Source organism: Aulonocara sp. 'chitande type north' Nkhata Bay, linkage group LG7 (assembly GCF_057382095.1).
Source record: "Aulonocara sp. 'chitande type north' Nkhata Bay isolate Kocher_YH1m ecotype deep benthic linkage group LG7, A_spYH_male_GT1.1, whole genome shotgun sequence".
Lineage (NCBI taxonomy): Eukaryota > Metazoa > Chordata > Actinopteri > Cichliformes > Cichlidae > Aulonocara > Aulonocara sp. 'chitande type north' Nkhata Bay.
In genome coordinates, this window is record NC_141350.1 from 35,049,736 (window position 1) to 35,067,097 (window position 17,362).

At 38.6% G+C, this 17,362-nt stretch overlaps 1 protein-coding gene across 6 annotated transcripts in view; it reads left to right on the forward strand.

The window, feature by feature from the left end:
• The window catches only part of LOC147325606 (putative voltage-dependent N-type calcium channel subunit alpha-1B), a 217,353-nt gene that overhangs the window by 171,223 nt on the left and 28,768 nt on the right, over positions 1–17,362 (forward strand). For all 6 annotated transcript variants that reach the window (XM_086300181.1, XM_086300176.1, XM_086300179.1 and 3 more), the window contains 9 exons: positions 792–888; positions 4,004–4,164; positions 4,287–4,424; positions 5,711–5,912; positions 6,397–6,561; positions 9,609–9,719; positions 11,374–11,457; positions 13,808–13,924; positions 14,661–14,726. In XM_086300181.1, coding sequence (XP_086156307.1) covers positions 792–888; positions 4,004–4,164; positions 4,287–4,424; positions 5,711–5,912; positions 6,397–6,561; positions 9,609–9,719; positions 11,374–11,457; positions 13,808–13,924; positions 14,661–14,726 — 1,141 coding nt within the window. The remainder of the gene's footprint in view (positions 1–791; positions 889–4,003; positions 4,165–4,286; positions 4,425–5,710; positions 5,913–6,396; positions 6,562–9,608; positions 9,720–11,373; positions 11,458–13,807; positions 13,925–14,660; positions 14,727–17,362) is intronic.

Sequence of the window (17,362 nt, forward strand, 5' to 3'; positions counted from 1 at the left end):
ATAAAAGGAAGAAAGGAAGTAGATATAGAAACAAGGAGAGGAAGGAATGATGAAAAGACAGGAGGATAAGAAGGAAAGAAGGAAGGGGGAAGGTAGAAAGGAAACATGTCTTCCCAATGTGATGTTTATGTAAAGTTTGGTCAGAAGGTTCCTTTGTAAGTGCGCATGCGCCATTAGCGTGCTGCCTGCTGTAACCCCTAATTTCCTTCGGGATTAATAAAATATTCTGATTCTGAAATAAGGAAGAAAGGCAGAGAAATAGATAGGAAGGAAAGGAGCTAAGGAAAAAGGAAGGAAAACTAGGAAGGAAGATGTGGGAACAGAAAAGAGAACATAATGAGTCTGTAAAGGTTCTCAGTCATCCAGGTCACCGTAGTCAAAGGTGACCTGGATGACTGAGAAAAGCGTCAAAGTCCAGACGCTTTTCTTTGCAAGCTCCTTTGAGAACATAATGAGATTCACACATCTTAAAAGATGCGTGAAGTTGTAGGAATGAAAGAAAAAAAAACAATAAAAAGAAAACAAAGCAGCCAAAGGGAAGATCAGAAAAAAGGAAAAGAAAGGGAGTAATTACAAAAGTATCTCGATAAGAAGAGAAGACTGGTGAAGCATGTTTCTGTAGAATAACATACCTCACTCACATGCATGTGTTCTACTAACAGAATATATGCATCCTACAATATAAACCTGGTGAAGTGCAGTCAGTTCTTGTTAATGCAGCCTGAGTTGAAAGGGTTTAGAGTGTCATTGCACTACATCACCCAGACTAACTGTACTCTCAATCTGCACAGAGGGACAAAAGGCAAGGACATCAACACTATCAAGTCCCTGAGGGTCCTCCGGGTCCTGCGGCCACTCAAGACCATTAAACGGCTGCCCAAACTGAAGGTACGGTAATCAAATCTGTCACAGATCGTTCTGTAAGTCTGTAAGAAAAACCAAAAACCCACAGAGCACCCAAACAGTCCCGATCCGCCACAATATGAAACAAGAAAATACCACCGTGTAATCCATTTATTTCAACAAAGCAACTGTATTCTAAATACCACCTTTTTAAAAAGTAACTGTAACGGAATACAGTTACTCATATTTTGTATTTTAAATACGTAACGGCGGTACATGTATTCCGTTACTCCCCAACACTGTAGATAGACCTGCCACCGCACAGTTTAAACCGTTCTGAACATCGAAAGTCTACAAGAATCAGTGGAACAACACAACTAACACATTTGAATCCTTTTTTGTCTGTTGATCAGCTTGCTCTATTCAGCACTTCATGCCTCCTACTTATACACCCCTGACACATTCGTGCACACAATCGAGAGGCAGTCAAAGTCTCCAGAAACCTACTCTACCATATCAGACATGAAAAGTTTGATTTTTGCTTGATTTTTTGCTTAGATACTGAATTTTATATTCTGTGTCTTACACGCCTACAGTAGGCGAGTACTTGGTTCTCGAAGGAGTTTTGTGGCAATTAACAATGAAACACATACTTAATGCACTGTAACACATTACACTGATGATTTCTCATTGTTTAGCCAATGTTTTATGACTTATGCGATATATTTAATCATTTGGACGTGATTGCTGCATTTGCAGTGTTAATAGTTTGGCTTATTTGGTGCTCACTTAGCTGTCAGCCTTGAGCTGGCAGCTATTCCTCTTTTGTTTGTGATGAATTGGCAATTATTTCAAATTGAGTTTGCAGAAACTGGGTTACCGCAGAAGTGAAGTCTGTTCTTCTCCATTTGTCTTCCATCTTCATTAAAATATGTTTAAATTGTGTGTTTCTAAAAAAGAAAAAAGAAAATCACTTAATTTAAAGAAAAAAAGGTGGTGTTTTTTTATGTGGATTTACAAAAACTCCTAGGATTACATGTCCTCATTATTGGAGGTGTTGTGCTAATTATACTGAGCTTATGGAGAATTGATTACTGCAGAGAGTTTTGAAGATCTTTAAAATCAATAGTTAGAATTTATATAATATATTACCATGATGCAGCTATTATAAAGATATATATTATAAAGAATTACACTGGGAGCACAATGCTGTATAGAATCCTGTTTTCCTCAATTGTTGTCTCAGACACAGAAATGACAGCTTTCCTCTGCTGTGTGGACAAAAGTATATGTCAAAAGAGGAGAGATCTGATTGGGCTAATAAAAGTGAGATAATTGAGACAGATCGAAGGTGGCAGACAGACGCCCATCCAAAGCTCTTCTTGGATACTTAGGGAGAGTGGTTTGACAGGACAGGCTGGTTAAAGTACCTCTGTCTTCACTCTGGTTTAAGAGCAGCCTCGATGGGAGTCACTCAAGTAGCAGATATTCACTGGTTACATTGCATACATGTCAGAATGGATCGACAAAGCACTTCATCTCTCAAAGAGATCCCAGCACAAGCTGACAGAGATAGTGACAGGCACAGACTGCTGTTTGCAGGTGGGAGATGGGAAAGATATCTGGGTTTAGAACAAGGCTGACTGTGTCCGCAAAGTGGCCCTTCTAGATCAGCGGTCCCCAACCCCCGGGCCTCAGACCAGTACCGGTCCGTGAGTCGTTTGGTACCGGGCCGCGAGAGTTGAGGCTCAGGTGTGAAATGTATAGTTTTCAAGGGTTTTATCAGTTTTCAGCGTTATTTTGTTATCGTTTTTATCATTTACTCGGTTTTCCTTGGTCTTTTCACGTGTGTTATGAATAAATTTTCTTTTTTTCGGTACCGGTACTAGTTTTTTTTCGTTGTATTTATCCGCGACACCTTAAAGGCCGGTCCATGAAAATATTGTCGGGCATAAACCGGTCCGTGGCGCAAAAAAGGTTGGGGACCGCTGGTCTAGATTACAATTGATCCAGATTACTAGTGAGACTACAACAGCTTTTCATTCAGAAACAAAGCCATCTAATAGAAATCGTTGGTTTATGAATATAGTCTTTGTTTAAAGTGAATATGTCAGCATTACAAACAGAATTGAAATGTCATCCCAGTAGTGTGAATTTGTTTAGGTGATGTCTAGCAGACAGCTAGCAACTGTATCGTCCCCGTTTCTGCACCAACCTGCCCGTCAAAGCTGCTACATCTCTAATAATGCATCATTTTGAACTGTAAAATAATGTTTCAGCTGCTTCCTTATTCACAAGGGTTCACCACACAGGGTTTTTATACCAGGTGTCCTTCCTGATGCAACCTTACCCCTGTGGCGACCCCTTGTGGTTAAGCCAAAAATAGCACAACTTTAAATATTTATAAAATTTAAATTGTTTCATGAAGGAGTAAATAAAATATAGAAATAAAAACAGTTTTTTAGAATCAGCCTGTAAACATGTATTGTTCCTTTAAAGTCGGGCATTTTAACAGAGTCTCTGTGCACTGACTGTCTTTCGGAGGCAGCCTCAAGTGGCCATGAGAGGTACTGCATGTTGCTTGCCACTTTTGTGATGACTGGAGGTTACAGTCGGGAAGATACACATAAATACCTTACTATTAATTCAATCCAATTAGTTTAATTTCTATTCTATTCTCTTTATATAGTATCAATTTAAAAAAAACTGCATGCATTATGCTGTAAAGACCCTACAATGTTAGAATGAAATCGCAACAATCACATGACTCCCTATGAGCAAGCACTTGACAACAGTGGGAAGGAAAAACTCCCTTTTAACAGGAAGAAACCTCTCACAGAGGCAGCCATACAACGTAAAACACACAGAGAGTGAAAAGAGCTCTAATAATATGCTTTGTCAGAAAGGAAAGCTTGAAAGTTGTCTCGAGGTTGTCCGAATGCAAACTGGGAGCTGGTTCCATAATAAGGGGCCTGAAAGCTGAAGGCTCTGCCTCCCATTCTACTTTCAAATACTCTAGGAGTCACAAGTAGGCCTTGAGCCTGAGAGCAAAGCACTCTGTTAGGATAATAAGGTACTGTGAGGTCTTTAGATGTGACAGGCCTGATTAGTCAAGAACTTTACAGTTCTGTGTGTGTGTGCTTGTGTGTGTGTTTCTCAGGCTGTATTCGACTGCGTTGTAAACTCTCTGAAGAACGTCCTCAACATCCTCATCGTCTACATCCTCTTCATGTTCATCTTCGCTGTGATTGCTGTTCAGCTCTTTAAGGGGAAATTTTTCTACTGCAGTGACGAGTCCAAGACCCTGGAGAAAGACTGCAGGTACGTTTATATTACTGTTTTTATTACTGTTGTCTATTCTAACTACATCTTCCTCCTCCACTTTTTTTCTCCTTTTTTTGTCACATCTTTTCAACTAATTCTGTCTGCCTTCTTGCTTTCAGGGGTCAGTTTTTGGACTACGACAGGGATGAAGTAACGGCGAAGCCCAGAGTGTGGAAGAAGTATGAGTTTCACTATGATAACGTGCTGTGGGCTTTTCTAACACTCTTCACCGTCTCCACTGGAGAGGGCTGGCCAGTGTAAGTCAGGACAGCCTGCATATCATTTTCAGTAGCACCTAGATGGAGGTCCAAGTGGTTTTTTATCATTAAAGATATGAAACTAATAAATCTGATTAATTGGTGCAGAAAGAAATATTGCTCACATTTTTAGCTGACAATAAGTGCTTGAGTGTTGGAAACATTCGTGACTTTTTCAAGTTAAAATTTCCATTGGTGATTCATCCTGAAAGGCACTCATCACACCTGGAGCCAGATTGTACTGTGCAGTTTAAATGTACCTGATTTATCCCAGATGTAATTACTGTGCATTCTGTTAATATGCAATCAAGTTTCATTGCATAGATGTCAGTCTGTCATTCTGTGCCTAGAGGTAGAAACGCAAAATAATGTTGCCGTGGGGGTCTAAGTGTTAACGCCTTTGCTTGAGCTGAAGTACCACAAGCAGATTCATCGTTGTCTCTGTCAAAGGTCGTTGATGCCTGTTTGCTTTTTGGCATTTCATGTACTTACCTGAAAATGAAAAGTAGATTGCTAAACTGAGTGAGCTTGTCATGACAGCTGAAAATCACAGACTTTCTAACAAGCTGTGACAGCTCAGTAAGACCATAATCACAAGGAAGGACTCTTGATTGGTTTTATGCTAGTACATTGCACCTGTAGATACTGCAATATGAGTGATAGAGACACAGCCTTATAACGTTTTGTTCTTAACCTAAAAGCCTTAACCTAAAATGATAATGTATAAAAGAAAAAGAAAAGAAATATTATTAATAAATTAAACAGAAGACGTGGAAGGAACCTCATCTGCTGACTAAAGGGTCACACATTTAAGGGTTGGACATAGGAAGCGCTGATGTTCGGCCGATAACAGATATTCTAAGCTCCAGTTGCCTAGGTAAACCTCCAATGTATTTACCATTTTTCTCATTGGTAGTCACTTCAATCGCTTGCCTCAAAGTGAAGGAAGGTTTTGTTGCTCAAAGTCGCTGAATGTCATTGACTTTCTATGGGTACTATATCCAATTGCTATGGTTACCACATCCAGTTGATTCAGTTGATGTGGATGTGCGTTTAGCCTCTGCTGGTATTGGTCAATTTTTCAAGGTTTCTGGGCGTAATCAGAATATTATCCTTTTCAAGATGGTTCTGTTTTATCTTTAAATGTGAAAATCTCTTCTGTTATTTTTCTTTTGATCCATTGGCCTGCAAGCAACCAAAACCTGCTCAAAATGCGTTGTTTAGTAAAACTTGGGAATAAATCTACATCAGTTTTGAAAATGATTTTAGTCTTTCCTTCTTTTTAGTGTCCTGAAGCACTCTGTGGATGCCACATATGAGGACCAGGGCCCCAGTCCAGGCTTTCGCATGGAGACATCTATCTTTTATGTGGTCTACTTTGTGGTGTTTCCTTTCTTCTTTGTCAACATATTCGTAGCTTTGATTATCATAACTTTTCAGGAGCAGGGAGACAAGGCCATGTCGGAATGTACATTGGAAAAGAATGAGGTGAGAATGGAAAGTGAAGCACTTTATTGTGGGTTTTTTTTTTCTTTTTTTGTGGGGGGTGTTCTGGGAAGAAGAAGAAAACACAAATTACAAAGACACTGGTAATTTCTTCAGAGACACTAGCACTCATGCCGATCCTCTTCTAAATGTCTCTTCTATGCAAATCACATTAAACATGACAATTCCCTGCTCTTAAAAAGAAAGCAGCAGGGCTTATCTTCTCACTCCCTTCATCTCTTCTTCACAGGGACTTTGTGAAAACCCTGCTGTTTTTTTTCTATGATGTATTGGCTAGTGATCAGAGAACTTTAATTTGTGGTATCTTCTTTTAACATTACAAAACACTTAGAAAAGCCCGTAGTGGTATGCCAGCTGTTGTTTATTTTAAAAACTTTGAATTCTTCTCTCTGATGAAAGATATAAAGTTGTTGCATCAGAGAGTTTTCTTACCCGATCTGTTTTGTTTTGTCTTTTCAACTCTCAGAGGGCTTGTATTGACTTTGCCATCAATGCCAAGCCGCTGACGAGATACATGCCAGAGAACAAGCAGTCCTTCCAGTACAAAATGTGGAAATTTGTGGTGTCGTCTCCTTTTGAGTATGCCATCATGACTTTGATCGCCCTCAACACCGTCGTGCTGATGATGAAGGTCGGTTTTTTCTCCCACTAATGAGGCATGTGACAGTTCCCTTCAGACACCTCTGAGGCAGAGAAAGTGGTGCATTGGTTCAGCGATAGTTATGGAGTTCCCAATTTGATACAACAGACTGTTGAAATATCAAAAAGGATTACAGGAGATGTTTTTATAAACGACCATTCAATCTTTTACTTTTAAAGGCAATAATGAAAACAACTGTGGTCTGGCATTAAGACGTACTGTTGTTAGCAACTGACTATTGACACTTTACATTACATTACTTTCTAGTTTGAGGCAAAAGAGCTTGTATTTTATCCATTTCCTTTACTCGTCTTCTAATTATTCAGGTAATCCGGGTTATCTCATCTGGTCTGAATGATTTTTTTCTGCCATTATGGAGCCATGGAAACTAACAATGAATCCTGATAAACCCTAAGTTTAGCTCTTGTTCACCTTCAAGGTCGTCTCTTTGGGAAGCTCTGAACTGCATCCTACATGGCTGTAATTTTCAGAAACCTGTCTGGAATGTCCATTCTTTTTTTTCTTTTTCTTTTTCTTTTTTTTTTTGCCTTTCCCGTTTGGTTCTTTAGCCATCAAAATTATTGTCTGAAGGCCGAGAAAGATGCCCCAAAAAAGAGAAAACAAGCAAAACGAGGAAACACGATAAACACAGCACCATTGCAATAACCTAGATAAGTGTAAGTAACAGTAAATACTAAATATTGAATGTTCAAGACATGGTTCCTTGATCTTTTGGATATCACAGGTGTTTTCACTCTTTGCCTGGCCCTTCACCCAGGACCATTTTGCTTTGGGAGACCCTACCAGGGCTGACTCACTAGAACATGCAAAACCCTCCACCACAATGAGGTGGTGATCAGGGCTGGACTGGCCATCGGGCAGATCACGAGGATGCTTGTGATTTTTCGTTTTTATGGGCCGATGGGGTTTTATTTCTTTTCTTTTTTTAACGGTATAAATGAATGGTGGTGGATTGGCCAGTTGGTCATGATCGACTCTGGGCTGGACCAATTACAGCCGAGGAGGAGGAACCCAGCGGAGGTCGCGCTAAACAACAGCAGCACAGCACGTTTAAGCTTGATCAGCTGTTGTTAGAATTTATTTAATATTAATTTCTAGTATCAGCTGATGTTTGCTGGAGCCACAGCTGTAAAAGCTGCTGGTCATGATATCGGTTTGGTTATCTGGTGAGAGGGAAACATGAAGATGAAACCAGGAGATGTCCTTACTGACTCATCAGAGCTGAACAGGTGATGGAGAAACAGGTTTACCTTTTAGGTGACATGGATGAGTTGAAGGGAAGCTATGAACTGTTTCTGAGAGACAAATAACACCAGCATCCTTTTCTACGTAGCTGACAGCTGGTAACTGTGCAGGGGCGGGTCTCGGAAAGTTTTGCCAGGGGGCCAGGTAGGGCATTAACAGGGAGAGGGGGGCACAAAGAAATACTTTTATTTCTTATTCTCATTTAAAATGTCTAGCTTTTAATAAATAATTATCTGAATCTTATAACCAAAGTTTTTATCTAATGTAAAATGTATAGAAATCCATGATTGTATTCAGTAAATATCAAGTCTAGTATATACCCTAGTAAGTTATAGTATTCTTTCCTTTGGGAAGGTACCATCTGTGCAGTCTGCAATTCTGTTGAAGAAAGATGTTGAATCTATTTAATTACTGGAGAAAAATCATAGATTTCTGTGCATTTGTTTTATACGTGCATTAAATTAAAATCAATTTTGTCAATTAAGCATCGAGGCAGAGGGTACGGGAATAGTTCCCTATTTTTTTCCTTTTCTTTTTTTGCTGGGAGTTGGCAACCCTATTAGTTAGGTATATGTATTTATAAATTAGGTTGTTTTATATTTTTGCTAAGTACTGTTTAGAATACCAGAATAGGGACCATGGCTCAGGGATTGGGAATCGCATCTGTAACCGGAAGGTCGCCGGTTCGATCCCTGGGCTCTCTGTCCTGGTCGTTGTGTCCTTGGGCAAGACACTTTACCCTACTTGCCTACTGGTGTTGGCCAGAGGGGCCGATGGCGCGATATGGCAGCCTCGCTTCTGTCAGTCTGCCCCAGGGCAGCTGTGGCTACAACTGTAGTTTGCCTCCACCAGTGTGTGAATGTGAGAGTGAATGAATAGTGGTATTGTAAAGCGCTTTGGGTGCTTTGAAAAGCGCTATATAAATCCAATCCATTATTATTATTATTATAAAGGCTTTATGGCTTTTCCTATAATACCATGGTGAGCCGGTCACTAGTCAAAATGCCCAGGCTGCTTTTTTGTCCCAGTCCAGCCCTGGTGGTGATTCATGGAGGGAAACGTCAACTAAAAATGTAAAAATGTAAAAAAATCCTCTGGGTACAAGCTGTTCCTAGTTATGTCCCGTCCCCCCCCCAAGATCCTGATTATATGGTGATATCATAGAGCAAATATAAACAGAGCAGGACCATAAGAGGGTGATTAAAAAGGCATTTGAGAGGTGCACGACCTCATAGAGGAGATGGTTAGAATCTTGTTATGGGTTGAGTCCTGAAGCGTTTTGTTCCCAGTGAGTTCTATATTCAAAACCAAGCAGCAGCAATAGTTGATCATGTGCAGTCCTATTTTATCTCTATGATGCATGGCTAAAGAGGATTGTGGCGTCTTTATGGCAGTCTTGCATGAACTCTGCAGATACATACAATCCCATTTCAATGTCAGTGAAATCACATGCAGTTGCAATACAAGCCTTTTCTGATATGTAAGATGTTTAAAATTTAATAAGCCAGACCTGACAGATGCAGATGTCTCTGGTGGGTGGAAGCAGTCCAGAACAGAACAGGAGTGAATAAACATGAATAAAAAGGATCTGCAGTGTTTTGGTGTTGCGTTTACAGCTGTAGTTTTCAGTATCATGTACAGAGGCTGTCTGATCCATGCATTAAGTGTGCAATAAATAACGGGAGTCAATTTTACACACATTTATTGTTAATATAATTAAAGATATTAAAGAGCAGATATTCAGTGTTTCGTGTTTCATCTTCTGCCCTCAGTTCTATGGCGCTCCAGATGTGTACGAGTCCATGCTGAAATACTTAAACATCGTCTTCACGGGCCTCTTCACACTCGAGTGCATCCTCAAAATTATTGCCTTCAATCCACTGGTGAGTTGTCTTTGTAAGTCTGTATACTGTGCTGTACTCTGCCAGCAGCTGTTGATGGTTTTGAAATGTTCCAGTTTACACTTAAAGGGTTAAGTGATTTGGTTCTTCTAAAGGTTGAGTTGATTTCAAGGTATCTTTTAGTCAGTGACAGTCTCACTTTAAGAAGACTGTATGGATCTTCTTAAAGTGCATTCATTTCAGAAAGAGGAAGAGTTAGCTAACAAAAAAAACAAAAGAGGGAGATAAACAGAAGAGTGCACAAAGGAAATAAATCTCTCAATGTGGCGCCGTCTGGCCTCCAGCGAAGCATTTCATCTTAGGCTCTATTCCATTTGCGAGGCCCATTTATTAAATAGCTTTTCTCACACACCACTTACCTCCACCTGTTTAGCTGTTAAGCCCAGATGACTGCACTCACATCTGCCATTATAAATGCTCTGCTGCCACTGTAGCTCTTCAAAAAGCAGCTGCAGGACCTGGCAGCAGCCTCTGCCCCGAGGAACAGGATGACTGACCAGTCTGAAGAGCCTCAGAAGTTATGCAAACGATGTGCATTTAGCATTTATGTGTGTGAATGTGTGTAATGTAGGCACATATAAAGTTGATTTGTGTGCTCAGGGAGATGGCTAGTCTTTATTCTTTGAAGTGTGCTCATTTGAATACTTTTTGTGTGCCTCAACTTTGTATCTGTGTCTGCAACTTTTTCATATCTAGATCTGTATTAAAATTTGCCCACATATTCGTGCACAGGAGACTCGTTCAAATGAGGCAGTGTAGGGGGATGTTGCTGGAAAATGGATCATAGAATGTCTGCTTGGATTAGATGTCTTAGTATGAATTTGGGAAAATCACAGTGCTGCCAGTCTGGTCAGTTTATTAAAAAGATTAAATTAACTACATAAGAATAAAGGAATAGCTCAATAGTAATAATTTACGTAATCTATAATTAAACAGGTTTTTAAACTGGCATTAGAACTTGGTTTATTGTGGTTAGAGCAGGGAAAATTATATAATAGTCAACTTTGACATATCTATTAAAAGTTCAGTTATGGATTACAATTGTTCACATCTTTTGATAATCCTGAGCTCCCGATTTTTTATTATTAGATTAAAGCTAAATTTAATATCTTATACCTTTGGACCATATTTAGAGTAGAGTGTGGTAAGTCGTCAGTTACATCTAAAAACTGAATGGAGTGCAATGGACAGATACCTCCTTATTAGTGCTAAGCATCAGGGTATTTTCATTTTGTACAATAAATATACACAAATATAACGCAGCACAAACATACGCATACACTGATCAGAATGGAGTGCCCATATTTACTTTACAAATGACACCACAAACAAACACACACACATCCACCTACACAAACGCATTCACATTCACCAGACAGGTCAACCCAGTTAGTTTCATGTTTTATGGTTTTCCATGACATGTGTAAATATTGTAATACTCTCAGTTTATGACTGTGAATGTGAACAAGAGCCAACTTGTAAAGCCCTTTGAATGAAGGCTCTACAGTTTTTCATTTGAATGTACACTTGAAAGGGTGGAAAGCGTTTTAAAAGCAGTTAGTTATGACGAAGACACTGTATAAAATCTTTAAAGGTTAACTATAACATCCACTTTTCTTCTTTCTCTTTCTTTTAGAACTACCTGAAAGAGCCCTGGAATGTGTTTGACTTTGTGACTGTGATTGGAAGCATTACAGACATTTTGTGCACAGAGATAAATGTAAGAGTTACATTTCTCATCGCATGCACCCATGGGTCACTTCCTACATGGGTACAAAAATTCAGTGCTTGCTCATAGCTGTAGGATCACAACGGCAAAGCAGCAAAGCAGCATGCTGTGACACAGGAAGCAGATTTAGTCCAATCAGGGAAACTGTTATCACAATAATGGACTAATCAAAGTTAATATTTTGCTACAGTGGAAGTGATTTACTCTGGGCATGCAAGCGTTCAAATACTGTTATTATGATTAATCTATTTTCTATTTTTTTTTTTTTATGTTTTTGTCTATAAAAAGCCAGAAAAAAAAGTTATGAAAAATACCCACCAAAGCAGCCTGGACTGTCAAAAACTCTGACAACCCAGACTGCTGATTTCACATTTTCTATTATTATTTTATTTTTTTGGGGGGGGTGTTGTTGTTCAAAGTTTGAAAGTCCGAAATATCACCAATTCCTCCCAACTGTCAATTACTCATTTAGTTGCTGTTCTGACTTTCGCTAAAATTTGAGCTGCTGTAGCATTAATTTGCATGTGTTTTTGCTTAATGTCAGAATTTTTTTTTCCAGCTTCAAAATCATCAGTGTGGATGTCATGCTTTGCTGTACTCTTAGTCTCAGTCCTCGAATCAGCCAAACAAGTCCATAGAAAAAAAACATGACATCATAAAAATCTATACATGAAGCAAGGGAAGCCACACGACTTGAACATTAAACTTTACAGTCTTGAACATTTAGTTTCATATTTTTAATCACAGCAGATGCAAAGTATTTGTGCAGCTTGAGGACTGAGGCAGGATACTTTAGCTTTCTGTGTTGCAAAGTCAGCTTTTGTGTGACTTTCTCTTCCTGTGATCATTAGTCTTCTTCTCTGTTTCTCTCGCTGCTTTTTCCCCCCACTGTTTTTCATCTTCTGCTGTGTCTTTCCTGGCGCCTGTGCCCTCACTCTGCCCCTTCTGTCACATCTGACACCTCTAGACGGTAAGTGGCTTTCCTTGTTGGCCACTGATTTTGTCAGTTCCCCCGTCACCGTGTGCTGTTCTCTTCCACGGCTTTAGTTTAAAGTGTCTAACTACACCTTGAATGTGAGATGATATAAATTAAGACCTTTTAAACCAATGTAGCATGAAATGTGTGCTTTAACAGTAATCAGACCTTCTACGGCAATTACTGTTACATAAGCCCTTAATGTGAAAATGTACAGTTCAGTCAGATCCACTACAGTGAAAAGAACGTTGTTATTTCCATCAGCAGTAATTTGTATTTGGCAGCCTGGCGTTTTTCTGGCACCTTTCTGACCTTCCATGTGCATACAGCCAAAGGCTGTGAGAGCAGCAGCAAAGCTCCCTGTACAAAACAGTGGCAACAGACTTGATTCAGTGTGAAAAGGAGGTGCGAAGGTGGAGGTGGGTTGCAAAGCGGTTTTCAGATGTGCAGCTACTGTAGGCAGTAACTTAAATAGCGTACATTTGCTTTGGCTTTAACAAAATCAGTTGATGTGCTTGGATTTGGGTTGAGCTATACTTCTTGGCCTGCCTTGTGTATGCTGTGTTCAGCTAATGTCATTTCATTCAGCTGGATCAGTTCTGAGCTACGAAAGGATCAATTAGGATTAGAGCTAATGTAGTTTTGTACTTTCTAATTATTTTTTTATTTTTATTTTATTTTGACAGTTTGTTTTTAATTCAGTTTAGTTTCAGTTAGTTTTAATTTCAGTTTTAGTTTATTATAATAACCTTGTTAATATTAGTTTGTCTGTATTGCTTCTAGATTATATCAGATTTATCAGTATATCATCCCACTGATCCATCCAAGTATCCATTTTTTTACTTGCTTAATCAGTTCAGGGTTGCAGGAGGACTGAAACCTATCCTAAAAGATCATAGGATGGATGTCTAAGAGAGTAGTGGTTAAAAGTCTTTGGCAACCCCTCATTTCTTTGTATTCTGCTTCCAGGGAGACAGACATTCTTGTCAGTTTTAAAAGTGGCTTTGAGCAATAGTTTTGCAACCTTTCTGGAGTTCTCTCATAGTTCTTCTTTTGACTTTGGCTACTCTGTCACGCATTTTTAGTCCTTGTAACTGATTTTCAGGTTATTGATGCTAATTGTTATTTATTTATTTACTCTTTCTGCTATTAGATCAACTTGTACATGGTTAGTTTGGAGAACATTAAAATAGAGTTTTACTGTAAATCTCAGTACGCATTTTTTCCCTCTAGCAAAAACAAAACAAAAAAACCTGAAATCGTCTACAAAAATGTACTGCAGTATGCTACCAGCTTAATAAATTGTTAATAAAAATATCCTCAAATCTGTTACATAATAACAGATCATTTGTTTGTCTTTCCCAGAAAGAAAAAATCAACCTGAGTTTCCTGAGGCTGTTCAGAGCAGCTCGTCTCATCAAGCTTCTGCGACAAGGCTACACTATTCGCATCCTGCTGTGGACATTCGTTCAGTCGTTCAAGGTAAGGAAAAAACTGAGTAACATAGAAACATTATAAACATCCGAGTTAGAGTCTGAAGCATCTCGGTAAGTGTGTAAACTTGCAGAAAGAAACTGTAAATTTGGAAAGACACACGGGCTGGCAATCTGAGCCAGATTTATTTGCTCTTGCATGAAAGTATATCTCATACAATACAACTAGTGGAATAAAGGGCTCAAAAAACAGGCCTAGGCATGCTTTTTCCTGTTCAAATTGAACAAAATAGCTCTCAGCAGACAGCAGTTTAGATTTTCACACCGTGCCAGTTTTGTTCTCTAAATCCCCTGGGACAAGTTGAGTTAAATGTGGAGCGCTGGGGCCACAGCACAGGGAATTTATAGCAGCTTTAATGTCAGTGGTGAGAGCTTTTAAGCCCAATGAAAATGGACAGTAGCTTCAGAGTGTTAAAAGGTGGCTATTTAATTACAACAGATGTTCGCCGCCTTCTTGCAGCCATATAAATAGTTGGTTGAAAAGAATCAACCCAGCAGGTCAGGTTCGTTGCTCGGGTTCTTAAATAAATACTGTAAAATGTTAGAAGGGTGCTTGTTGCTCTGTAGAGAATCCGATTTATGAGTGTGTACGTGCATACAAACACAGAGGAAGAGATCAAAGAGGCGCTGTGCCCCATGTGTGTCTGGGTGTGTATAAAATGGATATTGTTGGTGCCATGCAGTATATGAGTGTGCTCAGACTGTATTCATGTGTATGCTTTCAGGCCCTGCCATATGTCTGCCTACTCATTGCCATGCTGTTCTTTATCTACGCCATCATAGGAATGCAGGTAAGTCATAAAGCACATCTGAATTTCATGATTCGATGAAATATGCCTTCTGCAACGTGAAGATTTCCCAGTAGCCTATCAGTGAATGACCTGAGTGGGTGTGACTACACATTAGCTTGTGTTTAACTGGCATTTCACCATTTCTCTTAATTTGATGTCCAGTATAGTGATTGGCATCATTTTAACCAAATGCTCTGTATAAAAGATGGATGTATAGTAGCTACCAGGAATTTACCCGTTGGTTAGTGGATTCATTTTGTTTTATGGTCATTGCCATCTTGGTTTTTGAAGCCACAGTTGACTACATTTAGACCAGCGTGAATTTATCAGTCAGCAAGCCTGGTTAGCACTCATAGACTATATTGGGGAATCAGATACCATCTAATTAATGATAAGTGAAATACAAATTTAAAGCATTTCCTCCACTAAAACAGGTCCACAAACTTCCTAGACTGGCTTTTGGTGTAATTAACTGCACAGGAAGTAATTTTCAGAAATAGTTTATCTCACAGTGGGAAAATCCTTTTGTCACAGCAGTTAAAAACACACCAAACATATGATAAACACCTAAAATAAGTACATTGCAGCTTGATAAAACCAAATGTATAATTATTTTAACATGAAAAACTCCAAAAGTTCAAACCTCCAAAAAGAGAGCTCACTCGCTGAGCAGTATTTACTTTCAAGGGAAAAGTGTTGTATTTTATAGATATTAATTTTGCTTAGTTTGCTGCTTTTAAACTTGCTGTCAGAAGTTTCTAGTGCAGTAAAAAAAAAAGAAAAGTACAAATTCCAGGTTTTTCTTATTTACTCTGTTGAAAGCCATTTTAATCTACCTGACATATAGTAAATCTCCTTGTTTACTAAAATTCACTGAAATGTTTAATAAAAAAAATATAAAGGGGAAAAAAAATTTAATCATAGTTTTTTTTTCTGTTGATTTATTTATTTTTAGTTATTTTAACATTATACATTAAACATTGAAATTGTTATGTATTTAAACAGTATAGGAATGTGATTTTTATAATTTCCCTATAAAAACACTGTCAGTAAGAAACAGTTTTAAATAGCTCTATATAGAATTATTATCGTTTTGATGTTTAGATCAGTCTATTGACTGATCTAAGCAGGGGTCAGAGGTCAAATGTTACATGATATTTTAAATCTTTACACACCGCGCTTGTAAGAACTTTGTAAGAGCTTTTTGTCCATTTTTAACCAATAAATCATCAATCAGTAAATCATTCAAGTAAGTCATTAACCCCACTCTACACTTCTACAAAGTTTGATCTGAATTCATCCAAAACTTCACACGCGGTATCGTGTTTACAGACAGAATGACACATGACCACTTTTGATGCTTCAAACCACTATTAAAAACCTCGTGGATGCAGGTGATGAGATTAAAACGACTCTTAACTGAAAATAAAACAATTGAATATTTCTAAGTCAACGAAGCAGAAGAAACAATAAAAAAACTTTCTTCCTAAATGTTCCAAAAAGTTCAAAGCAAATACCAGCTGACATTCAAATGGCTCAGTGTAACAGTGTGGCAAACAGTGCAGTGCAATGAAGTGATGTCGTGTGTGCTACAGTAAGTGTTATGACAGTGCAGGGCTGAGATAACCTGTTAGCATGAGAGAACAGATGAATCTCTGCTAGACAGATGTTTGGAACTACGCAGAGTTTTTGCTTCTTTATTTCTGCTCTAAAGTTTGACGATTTGAAATACTTGCATGTGGAAGTCAGTCACAAGGAACATCAAGGAACTGCAGTTTGTAACACTTCAGCGTGACACTTCATTTTTCAGCCACTGACGCTGCAGCTTGAATATAATTGATTAATAGTCGTTGTTGACTGCAGACTAACAGAACTTCTGTGCTGGATAAATGCTACCTTCCCAGATGTTTCCTGTGTTCTTTAAATTTAATGCATTTTGTCATGTACAGCAACCACAAGAAAAATGTGTCTGGCATTGCTATATGACTGTTTTCTACACTTTTGATACAGTCCTGGTAAAGATATTACATTATAAACTTAAGCACAGACTAAATGTGTTTTCAGAGTGGATTATTCTTTATTTTTGAGGCAGCTGATATAAAGGATTCCAATATGTTTTTCCTGAAAAAATGGATGGATAAGATGCTACCTGCATAGGTGACTGCTATCACGGGTCTCCTGGGTATAGCAGCTGGTGTTTATAGGTCAGCAGGATGGACTTGCCATGAGGCAAATAAATATTTTAAAAAGGCCTCTGGGATGTTTTATTGGACTGACACCAGGATAACCATGAGTTATGACAGCTATCTACTCTCTTTGTGTCTGCCATTCAGTTCCAGTTCAGGTCAGAAATGGTTTCCTGGAACGACATTTGCATTAAACTATGCTGACATAGCATAAACGAGTAATGCTTGAGATAAATTATAAGCCTGTATCTGCACAATGTATGCAATAAGTAGTTGCAATGCACGCAACATTACACAGTTAATGACAGATAACGTATATACACAAAGAAGGAAAATTAGCTCTAGCTTTATTGGCTTACAAAAGCAGTTTGTACAAGGCCACAATATAATTATATTTCATATTCAAATTACATCCATAAACCACTGTTTATGGCATCCATTAGTACCTAT